Source organism: Plectropomus leopardus, chromosome 7 (genome assembly GCF_008729295.1).
Source record: "Plectropomus leopardus isolate mb chromosome 7, YSFRI_Pleo_2.0, whole genome shotgun sequence".
Taxonomy (NCBI): Eukaryota; Metazoa; Chordata; class Actinopteri; order Perciformes; family Serranidae; genus Plectropomus; species Plectropomus leopardus.
This window is the reverse complement of record NC_056469.1, coordinates 18675068-18694169: the sequence shown is the minus strand read 5'-3', so window position 1 is coordinate 18694169 and position 19102 is coordinate 18675068. Positions and strand designations below refer to the sequence as shown.

The 19102-nt window shown below is 37.1% G+C and overlaps 2 protein-coding genes and 1 pseudogene across 2 annotated transcripts; all 3 read right to left on the bottom strand.

Moving 5' to 3' along the window:
• Window positions 1-441: 441 nt before the first annotated feature.
• On the bottom strand, window positions 442-4799 carry LOC121945824 (annotated as a pseudogene).
• Window positions 4800-6658: 1859 nt separating this feature from the next.
• On the bottom strand, window positions 6659-10503 carry gra (granulito). Its single transcript, XM_042490434.1, has 7 exons — window positions 10423-10503; window positions 9015-9097; window positions 8841-8899; window positions 8004-8061; window positions 7653-7759; window positions 7488-7546; window positions 6659-7174 (listed from the first exon to the last, which is right to left on the bottom strand). Exons 2-7 carry the CDS (start codon window positions 9094-9096, stop codon window positions 7147-7149), a joined length of 393 nt encoding a protein of 130 aa, XP_042346368.1. The 5' UTR covers window position 9097; window positions 10423-10503; the 3' UTR covers window positions 6659-7146.
• Window positions 10504-11793: 1290 nt separating this feature from the next.
• rbm12bb (RNA binding motif protein 12Bb) lies at window positions 11794-17939 on the bottom strand. The gene is made up of 2 exons (XM_042490224.1): window positions 17819-17939; window positions 11794-14131 (listed from the first exon to the last, which is right to left on the bottom strand). The coding sequence occupies exon 2, from the start codon at window positions 14107-14109 to the stop codon at window positions 12196-12198; it is 1914 nt and encodes a 637-aa protein (XP_042346158.1). The 5' UTR covers window positions 14110-14131; window positions 17819-17939; the 3' UTR covers window positions 11794-12195.
• Window positions 17940-19102: the final 1163 nt, after the last annotated feature.

The following is a 19102-nucleotide window of genomic DNA, read 5'->3' as shown; positions in this document are numbered from 1 at the left end:
TGACCTAACAGCAGAGCTGAAATTACAACATTCAGGGTTGTCCACAGAGAAATTTACAGTCAGCGTGGTCTCACACAGGATGTCGCAGGTCCATCCATCAACCCATGCATCAGTTTTAACATTTCCAATCTAAACACGCTTACCATTTTCTATTTTGGCCTTGACTGAAGTATTTCTCCTCATAGGATGCTTTACACATCCTCTGAGGAAACAACATTGGTAATGTTTCTGTTAAGCTGCAGGCTGGCTGATTTAGTCAGAGACCATATCAATGGTTTGAACGAGAGGAGAGAGTTGGAAGAGGGGCAGAGATTGGGGCATCTATCTATACATCAGTTTTCAGACTATAAAAAAGTGGAAGGGTCCAATACTGCCTTCTGAAAAAGTACAAGGAACATGGCTACTACACAGAGCCAGAAGATAAAACAAACAACTTCAAAATGCTTAAGAATTTATTTTATTTCATTCAGTGTATCTTTTCCCTCTTAAAATACGTAATATTTCGTTGCAGTTCTTAGGTTAAATGAAATGTCTAGAAACATTACAGAAGCCTACTCCTAAGAAAACAATGCAACATAAATTATGCATAAAAAATTATTTCAGATGATAAATATTTTGCAACAACCACAACCATCAAAAAGACACAAATGCATCAATATCAGCGTCTCTCTGTCAGTTTTCATTAAACATTTCTATTGACTGATTTTCTTACAGCACTGTTGTAAGCACAGACTTATCAAAAGTCATTAAGTGATTCGGGTTTTATTTCTTATGTTGTATAAAAAAAGAGTCAGCCTTAAATAAGACATATATGACCATAGGCTTCTACAAAACATTTAAGACTTAAATTGTGTTTAAGATAAATACTTAAGGATAAAGAAGTAAAATAGTGCATGCCGGTTTATTAGGACAGTGTCAAAGGATAAAAAAAGCAGTGCATAATTTATTGGAGGTATTAAATGTATGGCTATTTGTGAGCAGACAAAAAATGTAGAAAAAATGTTTAAAGCTGACTTGCTGCATTGCACCATGAAGAATGCCCAGAATTTCATGTGTGCTTGCATATCAGTGTAGTAACTGCTGCACTTAGCTACATACTGCTTTGGCCTTCAGCTGCTTCTTGATGTACTGACCAACCAGGATTTGAGGACGTTGTTGGTAACTGTGAAGAACTTCATGAGAGCTGCTGAGCTGATCCCCCTTCAGACGATCCAGTAATGTCACACAAACCACAGCAGCTAAACAAACACACACACACACACAAATAAAAGTTAGAAACTTAAAGTAGAAGAAGTTGAAGAATTGGTCGGCTATAATATGATGTCGATATTGTATTTTCTTACCCCGTAAACCACTTAGCTTGCACATGGCAGCAAAAACTGATGACTCCATTTCAATATTGCAAATTCCTGCTTCACTGGCTTTTTTGAGGTAGTCCTGTTTATCCTTCGCAGTGTAAGAGCAGAAAGCACCATCCAACCGGGCCTGCCCTGAGTAATAAACCAGACAGACAGAAAATATGACTAAAGATGAACATTACAACTGAAACACTGTGCACAGTAGGTGAGTCCCCCCTGTTAAAAATGAACAAGTAGCCTACTGAATGTGCATGTTGGTTAAAACATCAGTACACATCTATGCATCAAAGATCATACCTTCATAGAAATCCAGTGTACACATGGTGTTGCCAACCACAGTCTCAAACTGGTTCAGCTCCTTGCTGCACTGCAACAGCTCCTCAGCCAGACTTTGGTCCAGATCAGTATTGCGCACCACCGTCTTCCCCAGAATCACCTGCTCAAACTTGGGCAGGAAGGTGGCATCCATAGACTGCTTGGTGACAACCACTGTGCCGGGCTCAAGCCCTGAAAACCAAAAGTAATCAATGAGACAATAATATCTAGTCTGAACATACAGAGGGCTTTATTTATTTATGTTTTTAATGAGAAATCATTTAGTCTATGTGTTGAATCATCAGCTGCCTACAAATGTAAGGGATCTTTGAATCCCTCTTGTGGTTAAACTTATAAACGTTTTCTTTGTGGACCATCAAGTACTCAAATACCATCTACTGTGTGACCCCACTAACCTGTCTCATAACAAGGACAACTGACCACACAAGTCAAGTAATTCTCCCCTGACTGCAGTTCACTGTGTTTATTTACAGAGTCACAGGTAAACTAGCATCCTTGGATAATTAGCAGTATTAATGGTTAGATTAGGTTAGATTAATGGTGCAATACATAAATAATCCCATGAATTATCAGGTATGCAGGTAACAAATAATACTTGTAAATATTAGGCGTACCTATTCCTCCTGATGTCCCAATGCGTACAATTGTAACATCTGTGCAATGTGCGTGATGGAGGAGCTTTATTAGCTCATGCAGCATTATGGCAATAGATGGGATGCCCATCCCATGCTGCAAAAAAGAAGTACAGACATATTGTTTTTAATAAGAGTGCACTAAGTAAACATATTATTAAGTTTACTTCTGTTTTTTAGCATGGAAGCTGTTTGCAAAATACAAAATTGTAATTGACAGGTCTTACATACACTGACAGACAGTACAGGGCCGACTTTGTACATGGCATAGCGGTCCGTTCCTGCACAGATGTTTGGGTACTCTGATTTGGGGTCTTCCATACTGAGCTCAGCAGCAATGTACTCTGTAAATGCTTTCATTCTCCAAGGGCTGCCCCCAACACACACAAACTGGAAGAAAACCCCACACAAAATTTATAAATAATAACAAAATAAAGACACTTATGAAGATCACTGGTTTCCATAAATGTATGTAATGAGAAATAAAAATAAATAAAACATTACTTTGACATCACCAAACATAGCTGGTAGGTCATGAGTTCCTGTTCCTAAACCAAAGTGGTAGAGGATGTCATCTTTCAGTCATCCAGGTGTGGGTTGTGCACAAAGACAGAGCTTTGGGAGGGATAACAGATTTTAAAAGGTCAGTTCTAGTCTGATAATCAGACTCGGTTGCTGTTATGTGTCACCTCATTCAAAATGAATAATGAATAAATCTGAGTTAAAATGCATTTTTTTTTACTTAGCCTTGTGTTATCTAGACATGCAAATACTTTCAGTTTTTTTCTGATGAGAGGAAGAATCAGCTTTGTTGGCCAATATATGTGTACACATATAAACTTTTGCATTGCTGTCAATGTACTTACATAAAAATTGACATTAAAGCTACAATGAGGACAACAAAGCTGAACAAATAAAAGGTAAAGCATATACAGTACTATTATGTACACAAGTATATGAAGAAATAAGCATTTCTTTAAGTTGTTAACAATATAAACAGAGCAGAGAAATGATATTGAATGGGTGGATATATACTGTATATGCATGTAAGAATGTCTATACACAGCATTTAGGATTTATGTAAGACAGTTCATTTTAACGGTAAACATATCATGTATGATGGAAAAAAGTGGATGTTTTAGCGCACGGTTTTTAGTGTTCATCACAGCGATGGCCTTTTGGAAGAAACTGCTCTTGTGTCTTGTTGGTTTGACATACAGTGTTCTGCACCGTTTCATAGCAAACAGGTTGCTTCCACGGTGTAATGGGTCTGCACTGCGCAGAACTCAATACTGACGTGAGACCACGTCATTGCTTTTCAAATCCCAAGTCAAGCGAGGCTTGTCCTGAGTCAAGTCCCAAGTCCTAAACTTGAGTTTAGAGTCCTAAACAAGTCATAAGGTGCTGTTCAACAAATACAATTTTAACAACAAAGAAATAAAAAACTTGAATGCTTCTTGAAAGTTACATCTATTTGTTAGAAGCTGATGCATCTTTGTAATTTTTGATTCGAATACTGCAATTCATTTTTGTTGACCCCCTGTGTAGCTTTTGTATGCAAACTAAATTATCTTTGGTATTTTTTTTCCACACTGGCCATCAGTAATGTCATATCAGCTCTTCATGGCTCTCTCCTGCAACTAGACTGGATGCTGGATCTGAAGAAACTGAGTGATGACTTGCTGAGAATGAAAAGCATTAACATTAGCTGACTTCAGAAAATACAGGGAGCTGAATTTATTTTTTTGAAGCTGGTGTCAGATTTAGCTAACTGGTATGTGAGTGCAGAGTAAGAAAAAGCGGGCTATAGAAAGAGAAAATGTAATTTAGATGAAATGAGCCTTTAAGGAGAAATAAAACTTTTTGCAGTATTCATGTCCTGGTATCCTGTCACACCCAGGAGTTTCCTGAATGAACATTAAATCATATCCTGCAGCAAACGCGTCATTATCAACAGTGCACACACGGAGACAAACTTTTAAACATTAACTTGGAAACGTGAAACTTCTCACCTGCTACATGAAGTTGTCTGCTGGTCGTCATTTGGATTCATCTTCCCTGTAAAGAAAATATAGGCCTAGTGATCGACAACGAAACCAATCCCTAAAACCACATGAACGGTACAACCGCAAACTTAGGGTGTACCTTTATTCTGAAAACTTAACTGTAGTGAGGAATTATCCTTCCCAAAAACTCAATTCAGACACATTTTTTCTAAATTAAGACGACTCCATCGTGATTCAGACAGAGCGGCACACAGCACCAAAGCGCGCACAGCAGGAAAAGGGAAACATTTAGCAATGTACCCTCTAGATTTACCAGCAAGACCAACAAAACAAGAGATCTAAACACACATATCTACCTTCGGCGTGTTGCTGCTCGGCTGCTGCTGCTTCTTGTGTTTCTGACAAATCAATTTCGCTTAGTGAACATCTGACGTCGGCACCGTAACGTGAGCCACGATGATGTGACGCAGAGCACGTCACCAACAGCACACGTGCAATTATCACGGTCACTGATGTCCGCAGAGCGACAATCCCCATGTTGACCAGTGACCATCCCTCCATCACAAAAAGGCCCTGTCTTTATGTTTTATTTATATGCACACCAAGTTTATGGGATGGAGCCGATGCAAAAATAATAATAATAATAATAATAATAATAAAAAAAAAAAAAACGCATGACAATAAGACTTTTTACCACAACAAACAGCAAAAATATTTTTAAAGAAAAAATGCCTCTCAAATGTTGCTGGTTGGTTTAGTTTTGGGTTTTTTTTTTGTTTTTTTTTTTAAATTTAACTGAATAGAAATGTATTTCAAACATGTAAAAACAGGACAGGAAAGAATGAACACGTAAACATATAAACATATAAACATGTTCAAAAAGGAGTGGGAAGAAGTGCAAACGTATTAAATCCCACCCCCTTCTCCATCTGTTATTGAAAAATTATTGACTTGCTTCCATTTTTAAATAAATTGAATTTCTTAAACTATGAAAACTATATACAGTATAATCATATATGAACCTTACACGGTTGTTTACAGAAAAAGAGGTAGAGATAGAAAAAGGAAATAATACAAAATAAATAATTCTATAATTATACAATATTTCCTGTAAACACCTGGTGATTGTCACACCCCTTCTTCGCCCATGTACCTCATGAAAATCATATTCTTGTACATATTTTTAAATTGCTTCATGTTTGAGCATTGCTTCAACTTAATCTTTTAAACTTTTCCATAACTGTGCACCACAGATTGAAATACAAAAACTTAATAGTTGTCTGCACCCTATGTAAATTTCAAAATTAAAATTTCAAATTTTCAAATGTACCCCCTTAAATTACAACGGCCATCTCCACCTCAGAAAAATCTTTGATGATGATGATTTTATTTGTGTTCAGTTTGCAATTCCACAAGATCCATGAATATTAATTATTAATAATATTTATTAATAATATTATTAATTCTGATTTTAAAAATGTTTGTGTCAAATTATTAAAATGAATACAACATACAACTATTTAAAGCTGTATGTACCTATCCTGAGCCAAAATAAATAAATAAATAATAATAGTAAAATAATAATGATAATGATAATAATAATAATAAAGAAGAAGAAGAAGAAGAAGAAGAAGAAGAAGAAGAAGAAGAAGAAGAAGAAGAAGAAGAAGAAGAAGAAGAAGAAAACATAAGTCCCTCCCTAGTGCTTGAAAAATATGACATGCTTGTCCTCTTTTACACCACCCCCTCCCCCCTAATAAATACTAACAGTCCCTTGCTTTATTTATGGTGAACATGGTGATAACCTCTGTATACTACACTCATCAGGCCCAACAGATTGTAGTCCACGTTAGTGCTCCTGGATTGATCAGGCAGGAGTGACTCATCATGCTCCTTTAACCTGTTTTTATTATTACATGCCAAAGGTCAGTGATACTCACATTACAGCCTGTGAGCCAAATCTGGCCCTTGATAGGATATCGGGTGGTGATCATTTTGTAATTTACAATGTAATAAATGGATTCACACTGGGATTTTTTGGAGACTACTTTAAAGGTAAATGATGTGCAAGAATAACATTGGATTTATTAGAGATTTTTTTTGCTATTGACAGCTAGTAGCTGAGGCCGGAAAACCAAAACAGTCCACTTAAAGATGCTAAAATACTCCATAGAACCGAGTAGTACTGCAGAGTTGCATTATATTTATTTGTTGGTGAGCGATAACTTTGACATTAGACATGGATATCAGATAAATTATTGACATAAAATATGGATTACTGCAGCTTTGGGTTTTTATTACATACAAGACAGAAACCGTCAACAACTGTTGGGCCAAACTGTCCTTTATTAGTGAAGTTAACATGTTAGACACGTTACATCACAGTGCTGATCTGATCCCAGCCAATACAGCTGATAAACATCATTCTGAGCATTGTCACTTAAGGTAGTGTTTGTTTTTTTAAACTCTAATATGCTGAGTCTGCATTAATGACATCTTTTATCCCTAGTTTCTTCAAATGAAACATTACCAGCACAGCTGACAAGTAGCCATTAATATCTTAATTTTAAAACATTTTTACAAAATGTCATTACTTCACAAGCCAAAATATTACACAGCAGAAAACATAAGCAAAAATGCAATAATCATACTTAAGCAAATAGTTTTTCGTATTAGGATTTTGTGCAACTTCACCTCAAAATGTTATCAGTCTCATTCAAAATAAACATGCAAAATTCAATTAAATTAACCAAGCAATACAAAAAGAAAATATCAGAAACACTCTTTAGGGTGGTGAACACCTGTGCAAATTTCTTAAGATGAGTGAAGCCTTTCTTCCACCCTAAAAATACAAAAAATGTTGACAAATGTTATATTCAGTTTACATTTGTGACTTAGTTGTATTAAGATACTACACTGAACCCAACAGCAGCAGTAAAGCAAACAGTATGACAGTAATAAGTAGAACAACCAGTTATGTGCCGCGCTAATACATTTGTTTTTTTTAATCAGGTTTTTTACTATTGTGAAATGCTGATTGGCCTTTCAACGGTAATATGCATTTAATTCAAGTCATAATCTAGATTGTCTGATTTGCTAGTCTCAAAAAGGTTTAGTAAAGTCAAACTGAGTTCACATTATAAAATTTAACTCACGTGTCTTCGTTTCTCCCGTTCCACCTCATTTCATGAAGCTTTAGGTCCTCAAGATCTCTCTGTTAAGAAAGAATACAAACATAATTCAATCCAAACAGCACAATTATTATTTTGACCACTTAGAGAGGACTATACCTAAAAAATGAATATCGACACCCAACTTACTGCCTCCGTTAAGACAATCGGGTGCTCAGGCAAAAATTCTGGCCTCTTCCTGGACTCAGGACAACTTGCCAGACCAATTAAAAAATCTCTGGAGTAAGATATTCTGCCTATAGAAATACATATACATGTTAAAATCAATATAATAAGAGTTCAATCAAGCAAATAAAAGAAAGGCAAAGGCAGGCTGTTTTTCTAACCATGCTGGGCCTTTTGATCTCTCTGTAACACTACTGTAAGAACCAATTTGAAAAAAAAAAAAAAACAGCTCTCGGTCCAAAGTAAACACATGAGCATTACAGATTCTAGATGAGTGTAATAATTTCAGTTTTTAAAAGAAATACTTTTCCTTACCTTCTTTCTGTTTGGCGAGGTTGACAATCTTGTAGAACTGCTCTATGCCAATATTTGTCTATAGAGCGCAAAATTAGGAAACTGTTTTAGAAAACGCATGCTCTCTACATCAACTGCTAAACACGCAACTGGTTTATTTAGTGATTTTAATATGGGAAAATGCTAAGTATGAATCACTGAGAGTAAAATAGTGGAAGAGGTGAAATGATCAGTTGATCGAAATAAAATGAATCTACAGCAATTTTGATAATCCATATAAATGTCAGCCCAAGTTATTATCAAGTAAAAGTGCCAAATATTGAGCCTCAAGCAACATTTCCTAAATGTATCTTACATTTTCTATTAAAAGAATAATTAGGAGAATTTAGGGGAAGAAAGTTATTGAGCCAATCATTAAAAATACTCTAAAACATATAGACTAATAATCTAAACTTTACGATGTGATATGCGTGCTTTTTGTTGCTGTTTGTCAAATTCAAAACTATATTTCCTTCCATGAACAAACAATTTGTGGACTGTGAACACAAGATATTTTTTTCTTATCTTGGTAAGAGTGCTCTCGACCACTCAAAAAAACGTCTTTGACCAAAAAAAAAAAAAAGAAAGAAAAAAAAAGAAAAAAACTGGTTAAATCTACAAATCAATGAGTATGCCTTCTGACAAAATAACAACAAACTGTGTATAAGAACAATATACAAGAAAATGTACATATTACTTCAGCCATGAGGCCTGTTGTCTGATTCAAATGTCCCAAAAAATTACAATTAGCTCTTTCTTCATAATGTAGATTAATCTGAGTGGCATCCCTAAAATATTGTCTTCTTAGCTATTTCTTACCTCTTGATCCTCTTCCGCCATCAGGGCCTGAGCACATGTAGCAGCATTTATTTGGGGCTCTACAGGGTGGATAAAATCATCATATGAGCATGCCATAATATATGATCACTATAAATTTCAAACTGACACATTCGATATTCATCTAAGTTTGACCAACTGCTGCAGACTGCTTACCACTGTCAACGTGGATGAAGCGGCGCAGGGGTCTGGCAGGCTCCAGATGTTTTTGGAGGACTCTTCTCCTTGATACCTCCATTCTGGTGTCAATGAGGTTCAAACATTTAAAATCATCTACTTGTATTACAAATGTTTTAATATATTATAAAACAGTGCTTTGTATAGAGGGGGGAGGTATAGAGACCATTAAGGGTCCTGGAGTGGATCACAGCCACTGGTTGCATAGCAGGACTGTTTTTATTCAAAAGAGTCTAAGAAATGTAGAGGACTTCCTGTTTAGTTAAAAGTCAAGCTTTAACTTATCTTATTAACACAAGATATTTTAACAAGCGTTAAATGCTGGCTGAAGCAACACCAGAGATGTGAGCTTTTTCAACTATTTTATAATGGCTTGTAGTTAAGTATATGAGCACTGATATTTGTTGTTTTTTTTTACTGTAACTGTATGATGCAATTTTGTGTAATCTTGATGTTAATATTTACCTTTCTTTATTTTTATCAGTGTATGCACGCTATTGTATGTAACCTTGATGTCTTCTCGTTTTTCCTTCCTTTCTTTACTAAAAGCCTAACCAGGGACAGGAGTTGGAAACTAGCAATTACTATAATCTCCACGTGTCTAACATCAGTTCCTACAGCTTGTTTATGACAGGCTGTTGTCATTGTACTTTGTTAATTCGCATTGTCCCTATTAAATAAATCTATAAAATAACATCTTTCCCAATTTTTTTAGGAAGATATTTTACAATTGTTAATCAGCCAGCTCATAATCACCTACATTATTTAAACGTGTAAACAAGCAAAGTTATTTAGTAAAAAAAAACAACAAATAAATACGAGAAAAAGCAGCGAGCAGAGGTGTCCCAGACTGAGTAGCATCACAGCTAACGAGGGCAACTCGACAGAAACAACTTCAGTTGGCCAAAATAGCTTCAGCAGGTTATCTGTGAGAGTTTTCTGAATTTTGGGAATCGTTTCTAAAACTTCTTCCACTTTGAGAAGGCAATGAGAAAAACAGCTGTAAAACAGATGAACGACTCCTGTTGTCCATCAGTTTCATGGCAGACATCTGTGAATCACGGACTGCATGATAACGGCAGGCGGCTACCATTAGCGCTTCAGTTTAACGTTTACGGATGACTGTTTGTATAACGGTCGAGACTCACTGTGTCCAACGATTTATTTTCACCATATCGCGTCAAAACGTCAAAGAAACAAGATAACAAGTTAATTAGGTGATGACAAACGCAACTCTGACAATGATGCGTAAGTTTTTAGTCCGTGCAATCATAATTATAGCTAACGTTAGCAGCATCGGCCTAATATAACTAACACCGGAAAGTTACGATTCCCCGACATACTTATCTGGATTCAAAAAGAAAATATATTATGTTAAATTATTCACCTGCAGATGTAAAAAAAAGTTCCCGTGGCGTGCTTCTCTGTCTGCTCACCTCACCGGTGTCATGGTAGTGAAGACCAAAACATAACTTCCGGTGACGACCTTTCAAAATAAAATCTTTATCAATATGTAAAATCATCAAATCAATATCACAGGCCCATGGACAATCTGACTTGTGTTTGCAGTTATAAATATATGGGTCGTCTTGGAGAGGGTAATGGCATATTTAATTTTTTTTAATCAAAATGTTGTGTCAGATAGGCTAATGAACGTTATTTCCTTTTTCGTGAACGGGATATTCAGAATTAAGCCAGTTCATCAACATTTTCTACACAGTATATTTATATTAAACTATATATTTGTTTACTTAATTTACATATTTGCGTAGAATATTGAGATCCTCGCCCTGGAGAGATTTATTTTACCTGTGCTTCTGGGAAAGTGGAAGTGTAAAATGTGAAAAAAATGTAAAAAGTGTATAATGAAACTCAAATGGTACACTATTACCTAATATACTAAAGAATTTTGAGCTTCTCAGGGACTGTTTGTTATTTATCAGAGGGGAGGGGATGGTGCAAACGGGGAAGGGACTTATTTGAGCCCCCGGGTAAAAAGTTGTGTTTTTAATTAAGTTGTAAACAGTTGTAGTTATTTAAAATTAGTAGTTAAGTTTTAAAGGTTTGTTTACTTTCAAAAATCTTCAAAACCACACCATTTATCATAGCCAGAAACTGCAACATATGGTTATTTATGATGGAGGGTTATGCAAAATCCACAGAGTGACTATGGGGCGTGGCTCTATCTATATATACACACACACACACACACACAATTCACACCATATGCACCCCCCTACTCTGGGGGACTAAGAACAGTCCCTAAATATGTTGTCTTTTTTTACTACTTGTTTTACTTACTCCTTTACTATATTTTTGGTATGTTTATGCCTTTTTCTTTAGTGTACACCCAAGGATGAGGCATAATCCTGCATATTCTGGAACCAGTCCATGTAAAAGGTAGCCAAAGAGGCCATGAATCACTTATGTTTAATTTTTTTTTTGTAATCAGAGAGAAAGGTCAAGCTCAATATTTGTGATACACATTACAAATTGTTAGTGTCCACTTATCTTACTGATTATCTCATTTCACAAGTCTTGCTCTTGGACTGATGGACCTTTATAAAAAGGCAAATACTGTAAATCCAATATTAAATCTATCCTGATAACACAAAACCACTTATGCGTATCCCATTTAATTTTAAAAGTTGTCAGTATATTATTCATTTTAATTGGGAATAGAAGTGAACTTTATATACGGTTTACATGACAAGGAAAGTGTTTATATTTTAAAAGATCTGTGAAGAAAAATGGACAATTTAAAAGATATGAATTTTTATAAAAACATCACTTTTCCCAACAACCACATACAGTACAGTAATATGAAATTTACATACGTTTTTTCACATTGTGCTGCAAGTTAAGTTAAACAAAAACATTTCCATTTCAATGAGGAAACTTAAAATATAGTATTGAGCACTGCAAACAATGCCTATATTTAGTCAACCTACTATATTGTCAGATCACAATAAAAAATAAAAATTTTAAAAAGCGATCAGAAAAAAACATTTAAACCTGAATTCGCAATCATATTAAGCCATGCCAACAAAAACATCAAAATCAGGGACATATCAAACTAGACCATGTTAGGTGTCATAACTTTACTACACTAGACAACACTATTAGGCCGTGTAAGGTGTCATGAATGGCAATGTGACATTTACACAAGTAGTAGCTGTATTTTCCTTGGACCAATTGGTCTTCCACTCAGTTCCTCAATTGCAGTTAACGCCTCCTGACGGGACTCAAATACTGCAGTCGCAGAGCCTTTCGGTTTTCCACTCGGTTCATACTGCAGTGAGACAGATCCAGGGATAATGCGATATCCATAGCAGAAATCATAGATTTCTTCATTTCTGATCTGGAATGGCAAGTTTAGTAGCTGTACACAGGTGGGACCATCAAAATGCTGCACGGGGGGACCAAAGCCACCACGAAAGCCATTACCTCGGTCCTGTGGAGCACATGAGCCTCCTCCATAGGGCTCATAATCACCACCACCTCCATGGATGTTACCCTGCGTGTTACCCATTGGTATACTACCATCTTGAGGATTCCTAAAGTCAGAGTATTCAGTGTCACCACGGCGATAGGATGCCTCGCCTCTCCTACCTGAGTACCGCTCCTCTCTTGACAGTGGCTCTTGCACCATTGATGGCTCAACACTCAACTGCCGCATCTGTGAACGTGAAATGCATTTCAGTATGACTTCTGACCCAAGAAACCTTTGTCCACTGAGAGAGAGTGCACTCATAGCATCCGCCTCAGACCGGAAGAGAACCAGAGCCTTCCCAGCTCCAGCACCTTGATTGTCACGCAGCACACACACATTGTCTTCTGTGATATTAAACCCAAGGAAGAAGTCCATGATCTCAACTTTCCGCACATCAAATGGCAGGTTCCTCACAAACACACACGCTTTCTCAGAGTCATACAGATCTTTGGGGTAAGATGGAGACCTCTCCTGAAATGTGTCTGAGTTTCCAGGAGGTCCGCCGTCCATGCCTTGAGATTCCAGAAGGGCAATCATTTTCTCTCTTGAGATTGGTCGGGTATATATCATCCGGTTCATAAATTGCCTTTTTTCAGGAGTTAAGGCATCACAATAGTCACGCAGACTCTTGAACAGCACAAATGCGGACCTCGTTCTTCTCCCATCGTTGCCAATTAAGTGCAGGATCTGATCATCATCGAGCTTTGCATTACGGAAAAGCCGTTTTAGGTGTTCTTTTTCCGCTGCATAGGACAGATTTTCAATCAAAACGCAGTACTCGTCATCGGAAGGAGCAATAGTCATTGGAGCCAAAGGCGACTGCGATCTCGCATGATGTGGATTCCTCTGATGGCGAATTGGGGATCTGTCTCTTTCAAAGCGGTTTTCAACATTGACAGCCACTGACCCTTTACCAGTAGCCTGATGCCAATAGTCTGCTGTTGTCGTGGAAACCTCCACATACCTTGACCCAATGTATCTCCTATCCCTCTTCAGGGCTTCGTTTGCATCCTCTCTTGTAGCAAATTTTACAAGACCTCTGCCATTTTTTGCACCATTTGCCTTTTTCAATAAGACCATGTCTTCTATAAGTAAACCACTGAAAAAGTCACTGATTTCCGCTTCAGTCACAGAGAAAGGCAACCCTTTTAGAAACACATAAACAAAGTCATCATTAGTGCTTGAAGCCCTCTGGTGCTGAGGGGGAGGGGTATAATCAGATCTGCTCCCTGATCTCCTGCCCACTTCAGGGTCCACGGATCTTGTAGCACGTCTTGCATTCTCCTCAAAACGCCTCTTCTGATCTAGCTCTACATTTGCTGTACTTCTTTCAAGCACGTTTTGCATCTCTGCTTTACTACTTAGTAGCAATGAAACCGGTGAACCCTTAATGCAACCTCCGGACCGTGTCATGGCTCTTCGTGCATCTTCATCTGAAGCAAAGATAATGAAAGCTTCCTCTCGCTCCCCACCAATTATATGCACCCCGCCATCTGGAATTCTGAGGCCAGTGAAGAACTTGCGAATATCCTCAGAACCTGCTGTGATTCTTAGGCCCTGTAAACGGATGACGACCGCCATGCTGAAGTACAAACAACAGCACCTGCAGACAGAGGGTATAGAACAGCATTATTGCCAACACCGCTTCTCCAGTTCCACCTCAAAATCCTGGCTTTCCAATTTAACACTACTGAACTGGAATAGCAATGTGAGACAAAGGACATCAAAGAAAAGGGACACCATTACAATCAATGTCCACAACAGCTGCTTTTAAAATGGACAAGAATTTCAAATTTGTGAGGACAACATATCAATTCAACATATACCGTAGCTCACACTCCAGAGCAGAAAGTCCCAAAACACAAAACTCAAGGCATCTGCTCTTTTTTGAAATGGCAGCTAACGAAGTAAAATATCAACCACAAAGCTCGTTCCAAACTAATTCAACCAAAATCCTATTCACGTTGTATTCAGTCAAGTTCCACACAAGACTAACCACTTTCACACAAATAAGTAAAACAATACTTTGAAAACACAAATGGCCCACAATTCACCTATACATTACAAACTGCAGTCCGACGCTGGCCTTAAAAGGACCACATGGCAGTCAAATTGCACAAAGCAACACATTCTATCTGGCACAAACATTTACCTTGTTGCCCTAGATCAACTTTATCAGACCATTTTAATCCATCAGACCATCGCCTAATATTCACATTCATTACATAGAATTCAACTAAGACAACTGAATTTAAGTCGACCTGTAACCACTACCAGATAAACTGGTTTACAAATACGTATCTTACAAATAAAATGACAAAGGGACACTTATTAATGAAACGTAATAGTCAACAAAGTTTTTGCCTTCGGAGGGCTATTAGAGTGAAAACTGGTCATCTCCCAGAATGCAACAGTCCACAGAGCAGCCACCATATCCATCATATCACATTTACGACATTTCCCCAACATTAATTCTGTGTCCAGGTTTTGGGCATCACAATTGTAGGTTTACCACCAAGTGTTTTCACTTATTCAACCAACAAAGTGATCAATCACATGAGGGTTTAACCTAGAACGAGTCGTTTTTCAATGCATCTGGAGGGGCCTTCAGACTGGGTCAGCCTTGTTGATCCACCAAAACTTACATCTTGAAACGTAGACTTGGAAGAATGTAGTTCTTCAACTGGGAGACACTGGGACACATCTACCACCAGCAAGAACAATATCATTGTTATGGTGACATGATATCTACACAGCATTTATATCCCCAACATTGGCACCAGCTGCTTCCCAACCAAAACGGCTCCAAATCTGTCACTCGGGAACCACAAGTCAAAAAGCACCAAAAGTGATGACTAAAACCATTTTTACATAAGTGTGTTTGGTCAATTTTACTATCACCAGTGTGGTAAAGGACAATACCAGTGGTTTTGCACAAGTAAACTTAATAAATACTATCTGCTTAAACTCAACATTAGAGGTAGTGTGTTTTGAAAAGAATGCAGTCTGATTTTAGATTAATATTTTGCCAAATTGTTGAAATTTTCAAAATGGTTTTGTTACACACACATTAGTTTTGTGTCAACTATTTGATTGACTAATAGGACCTGTTTTCTACTTACAACTCGTCCAATTAGACAGTCTCTACTCCATGAAACACGCCGCGTTGCTGACCAAAACATACTAGCTACGAGGGACAACTTGACAAATTCAGTAAACTTTTTCTGCATATTTGCAGGAGAGCACTGATATCAGGATGTCTTGTTCCTCATGAAGATTCATCCTCTGCGTTGCAACCTTGCTCTTACAGCAGCTCCAAAATATCCCACTCAAAGCAGAGAAACACCCTACTTTGGATTGTTTGGGGTTTTTTTTGGCACTCTGCACCACTGCTCCAGTCTGGTCCTTCCAGAAGCAGGCTTTCCCATTGAGCAGTTTCCCCTCTTGTCAGCCTGCTCACCTCAACATCTCCATTGCACACCCAGGCGCAAAGTGAAACAGTATAACAGTTGTGCCACTGAAAGTGTTATAGTCTCCTCATCAGAGTTCCTCCTCACGATGTTTGGGTGCATTCATGTGCTGTCATGTAGCCAAAACTACCTTCCACTCTTAAGTCAGCAAAAATAGTTTTACAGACTTTTCTAAAAAGCTGTCAAACTGTAACAAGTTTGTACTACATTCATGTTCCATGATCACTTACATTTCCTGCTGAACTTCAAAACAGCTTATGAATGCAAAGCTACAGTACTGTGCAATAGTCTTAGTCCACCATAGATTTGTTGTTTAAGCAAAGTTGTAATGAGTGTGTATATATATATATATATATATATATATATATATATATATATATATATGTAGCTCAAAACAATCAATACTGAGCTTTGGACATGTCTTGAATACAATCTGGTGTAAAAACACAAAAAGATTAGTATTTTAAATCTCATATTGTCTGCCCAAGAGAGTTAAAGACATGCTTATTGGAAAGGGAGGTCACACTAAATACTTGCAACTTTAGCCTGTGGAAGTTGTATTAATCTGAAATATTTCTATTTTTAATACTGTATACATATTCCCAGTATGTTCTGGTTGTAATTTAGTAAAGAGACTACTGAAAAATAAATATTATCATTACAATGTTGGTAAAAAAATACATATTTAAGGAAGCCTAAGACTTTTCACAGTTCTGTATATAGCAATTGAATGTCAAAGTTCTATAGTTAGACCTTCACTTCAGCCTGTAAACGCACACCAGAAGGATTCACACATCATTCTGCAATTTTAGTTCAAAAAACTCAATACGATTTAACTATCATGCACTAACTTTGTTTGGTAGATTTTAACTCCCTGCAAATGTCTGAGCTGTGACTGATGGGCTCATGGAAGATAGTAAAAAAAAATGCATGCACTCATTTGGAAATAGTTGTTAATGATGTCAATTCTAAGCAAATGTGATTTATTAAGCTGACTGTGCAAAGCCACTTGTAAGGTACTTTACTACAACAAGCTAAGCATTCATTTTAGTATGACCAGCTGCTTGGCTCCAGACCTCTAAACCAAAGCCCACAACAAAAACTGTTACATCAAACCGCAATTCTGCTTACATGCAGCCATCAGAAACCACACCACAATGAACCAGAGTTGACAACAGGCTGTCTCTGCTGCCTTTTACCGCACAATTCCTGTCAAGACACAAAATACACCAACTCACGTCGCCATTAGCATCGATACATCAGGGAGGCTTGCGTAAGCTCTGAAACACTGCTACCATTAGCCACCTGCTAACTACCCGTCACACAATCTAAATTAGTCAGAGAAAAACAAACAAGTGAGTAGTAAATATCCGTCGCACATACCTAATGCTCCCGAGTATGCCACTCACATAGTTAAATCCAACAAATGTACTAAAGAACAGGTACGGGCGCTCCCTCAGTTTAGCTAACAGGAAACACAGCAAACACACCGCAGCTATGTCGCCATCCTTAACGCCGTACAATTTCATCCCAAACTCATGTGCGTCAAGTGACTAAACATACATCATCTGAAACAACTCTTACGTTGTGTGCAATTTAAAGTTCCTAACTTGGTTCATTAGCTTTGGAGATGGCGAACATTACAGGAGTCCCGGTCGTTCAAACAAACCTCAGACTGTCGAGCTAAGCTGTTAGCCGGCTAACGTTAGCTAGGCCTTTAGCTTTATCTCATGTGACGGCCAAACTGACATGCAGCTATCAGAGTGTATTATTTATGAATAACTCCACAATATAGCAGCCTAACCAACGACAAAACTTACACAAGTGATAAGCACAGATTCTCGTGCAAAATCGAGATTAGCAGATCGATTCAGATCAGTTAAATTTGGCTGAGCGTCACTTTGTTCTCGTCTCAGGTCGAAGTGTGAGGAAGGAGCCTCGCCGTCTCCGTCTTCTTCTTCTTCTTCTTCTTCTTCTTCTTTTTCTTCTTCTTCTTCTCGTCTTTTCTTCTTTACCTCTGACTGGCTGCGGCTGAAATGCCGCCACCTACTGCTCCGGAGTTTGCACTATAGTGATTTTCAACAACTCACAAATTGATTTCTCACAAATATGAGAAAGAAAGGCCACGAATTTCTGAACAAGAAAGAAACCATAAATTAGCAAGAATTTCATGAAAAGTTACAAGAAAAATAACTGAGAACAGCACAAAAAGTAAAAGAACAAAAACAGGAAATTACCTGAAAGAGTGATCAAATAAAAATAAAAAAAAATTTAAAAAAAAATAAAAGAAAAAAGAAAAAAATAAGAAATTAAACCCAGTTGGCTCATGTTTCAGTGTTAAATGTTTGTGAAAGGTGTCTGAACAGAGCACAAGAAAACTGATGTTGATCCAGGGTTTTAAGGCTTAATATGTTTCATGTAAATATTCAAATGAATATGTAAAACATATTACTGCTTGTCCCCTGTCACCAAAAGAGCTTTGACAAGGTTCCCACACATTTTCTGGACACATTTTCAAAAAATTTCTATGCTTTTTCAAGGACCCCCTTTTTTTGGTCTTGTTCCACTTGCCTGGTGGTTTTCAAACATATCAGATTCACTTGCAATTAAAAATTAATTTATTTTCTATTATTTTAAATATTTTTGTCATTTTACTACTCAGCTTTTATATCATCACTTAGCTTTTAGCTTTTACATCATACTTGTACCTACTTAGTTACATTCCACGTACATTGTCATAAATACATGTGTTTAACTATTTTTCTAACTTTAGTCAATACATTTTTATTGATAGCATTTGTAAAGTATTCTGTACCCAGTAGGCTACTATATTGTATGGATGCATGACAATGTTTTTTTTTGCTATATATGTCAACTCATTTGGCCAATAACCCATATCTGTATCAATATATTGTTGTTTTTCTTTACTTTTTTTTAATGATCATCATCACTCTTATCATGCAGATGGAGACATGAAATACACTGTTGGTAATATTCATTTATTTTGCAAAATAAGAAAAATACTTCAACGTAGGGTTTATTTTTTGTACATGTTCACTTTGACAATTGATAGAAAAAAAATACTGGTTTGTGATACCGGCAAA

Coding starts and splice junctions, on each gene's coding strand:
- gra (XM_042490434.1), bottom strand. CDS start 9,096: ATGGAGGTATCAAGGAGAAGAGTCCTCCAAAAACATCTGGAGCCTGCC. Junction 8,062..8,840: donor TGGCGGAAGAGGATCAAGAG/GTAAGAAATAGC, acceptor TGCGCTCTATAG/ACAAATATTGGCATAGAGCA. Junction 7,760..8,003: donor CCTCGCCAAACAGAAAGAAG/GTAAGGAAAAGT, acceptor GTATTTCTATAG/GCAGAATATCTTACTCCAGA.
- rbm12bb (XM_042490224.1), bottom strand. CDS start 14,109: ATGGCGGTCGTCATCCGTTTACAGGGCCTAAGAATCACAGCAGGTTCT.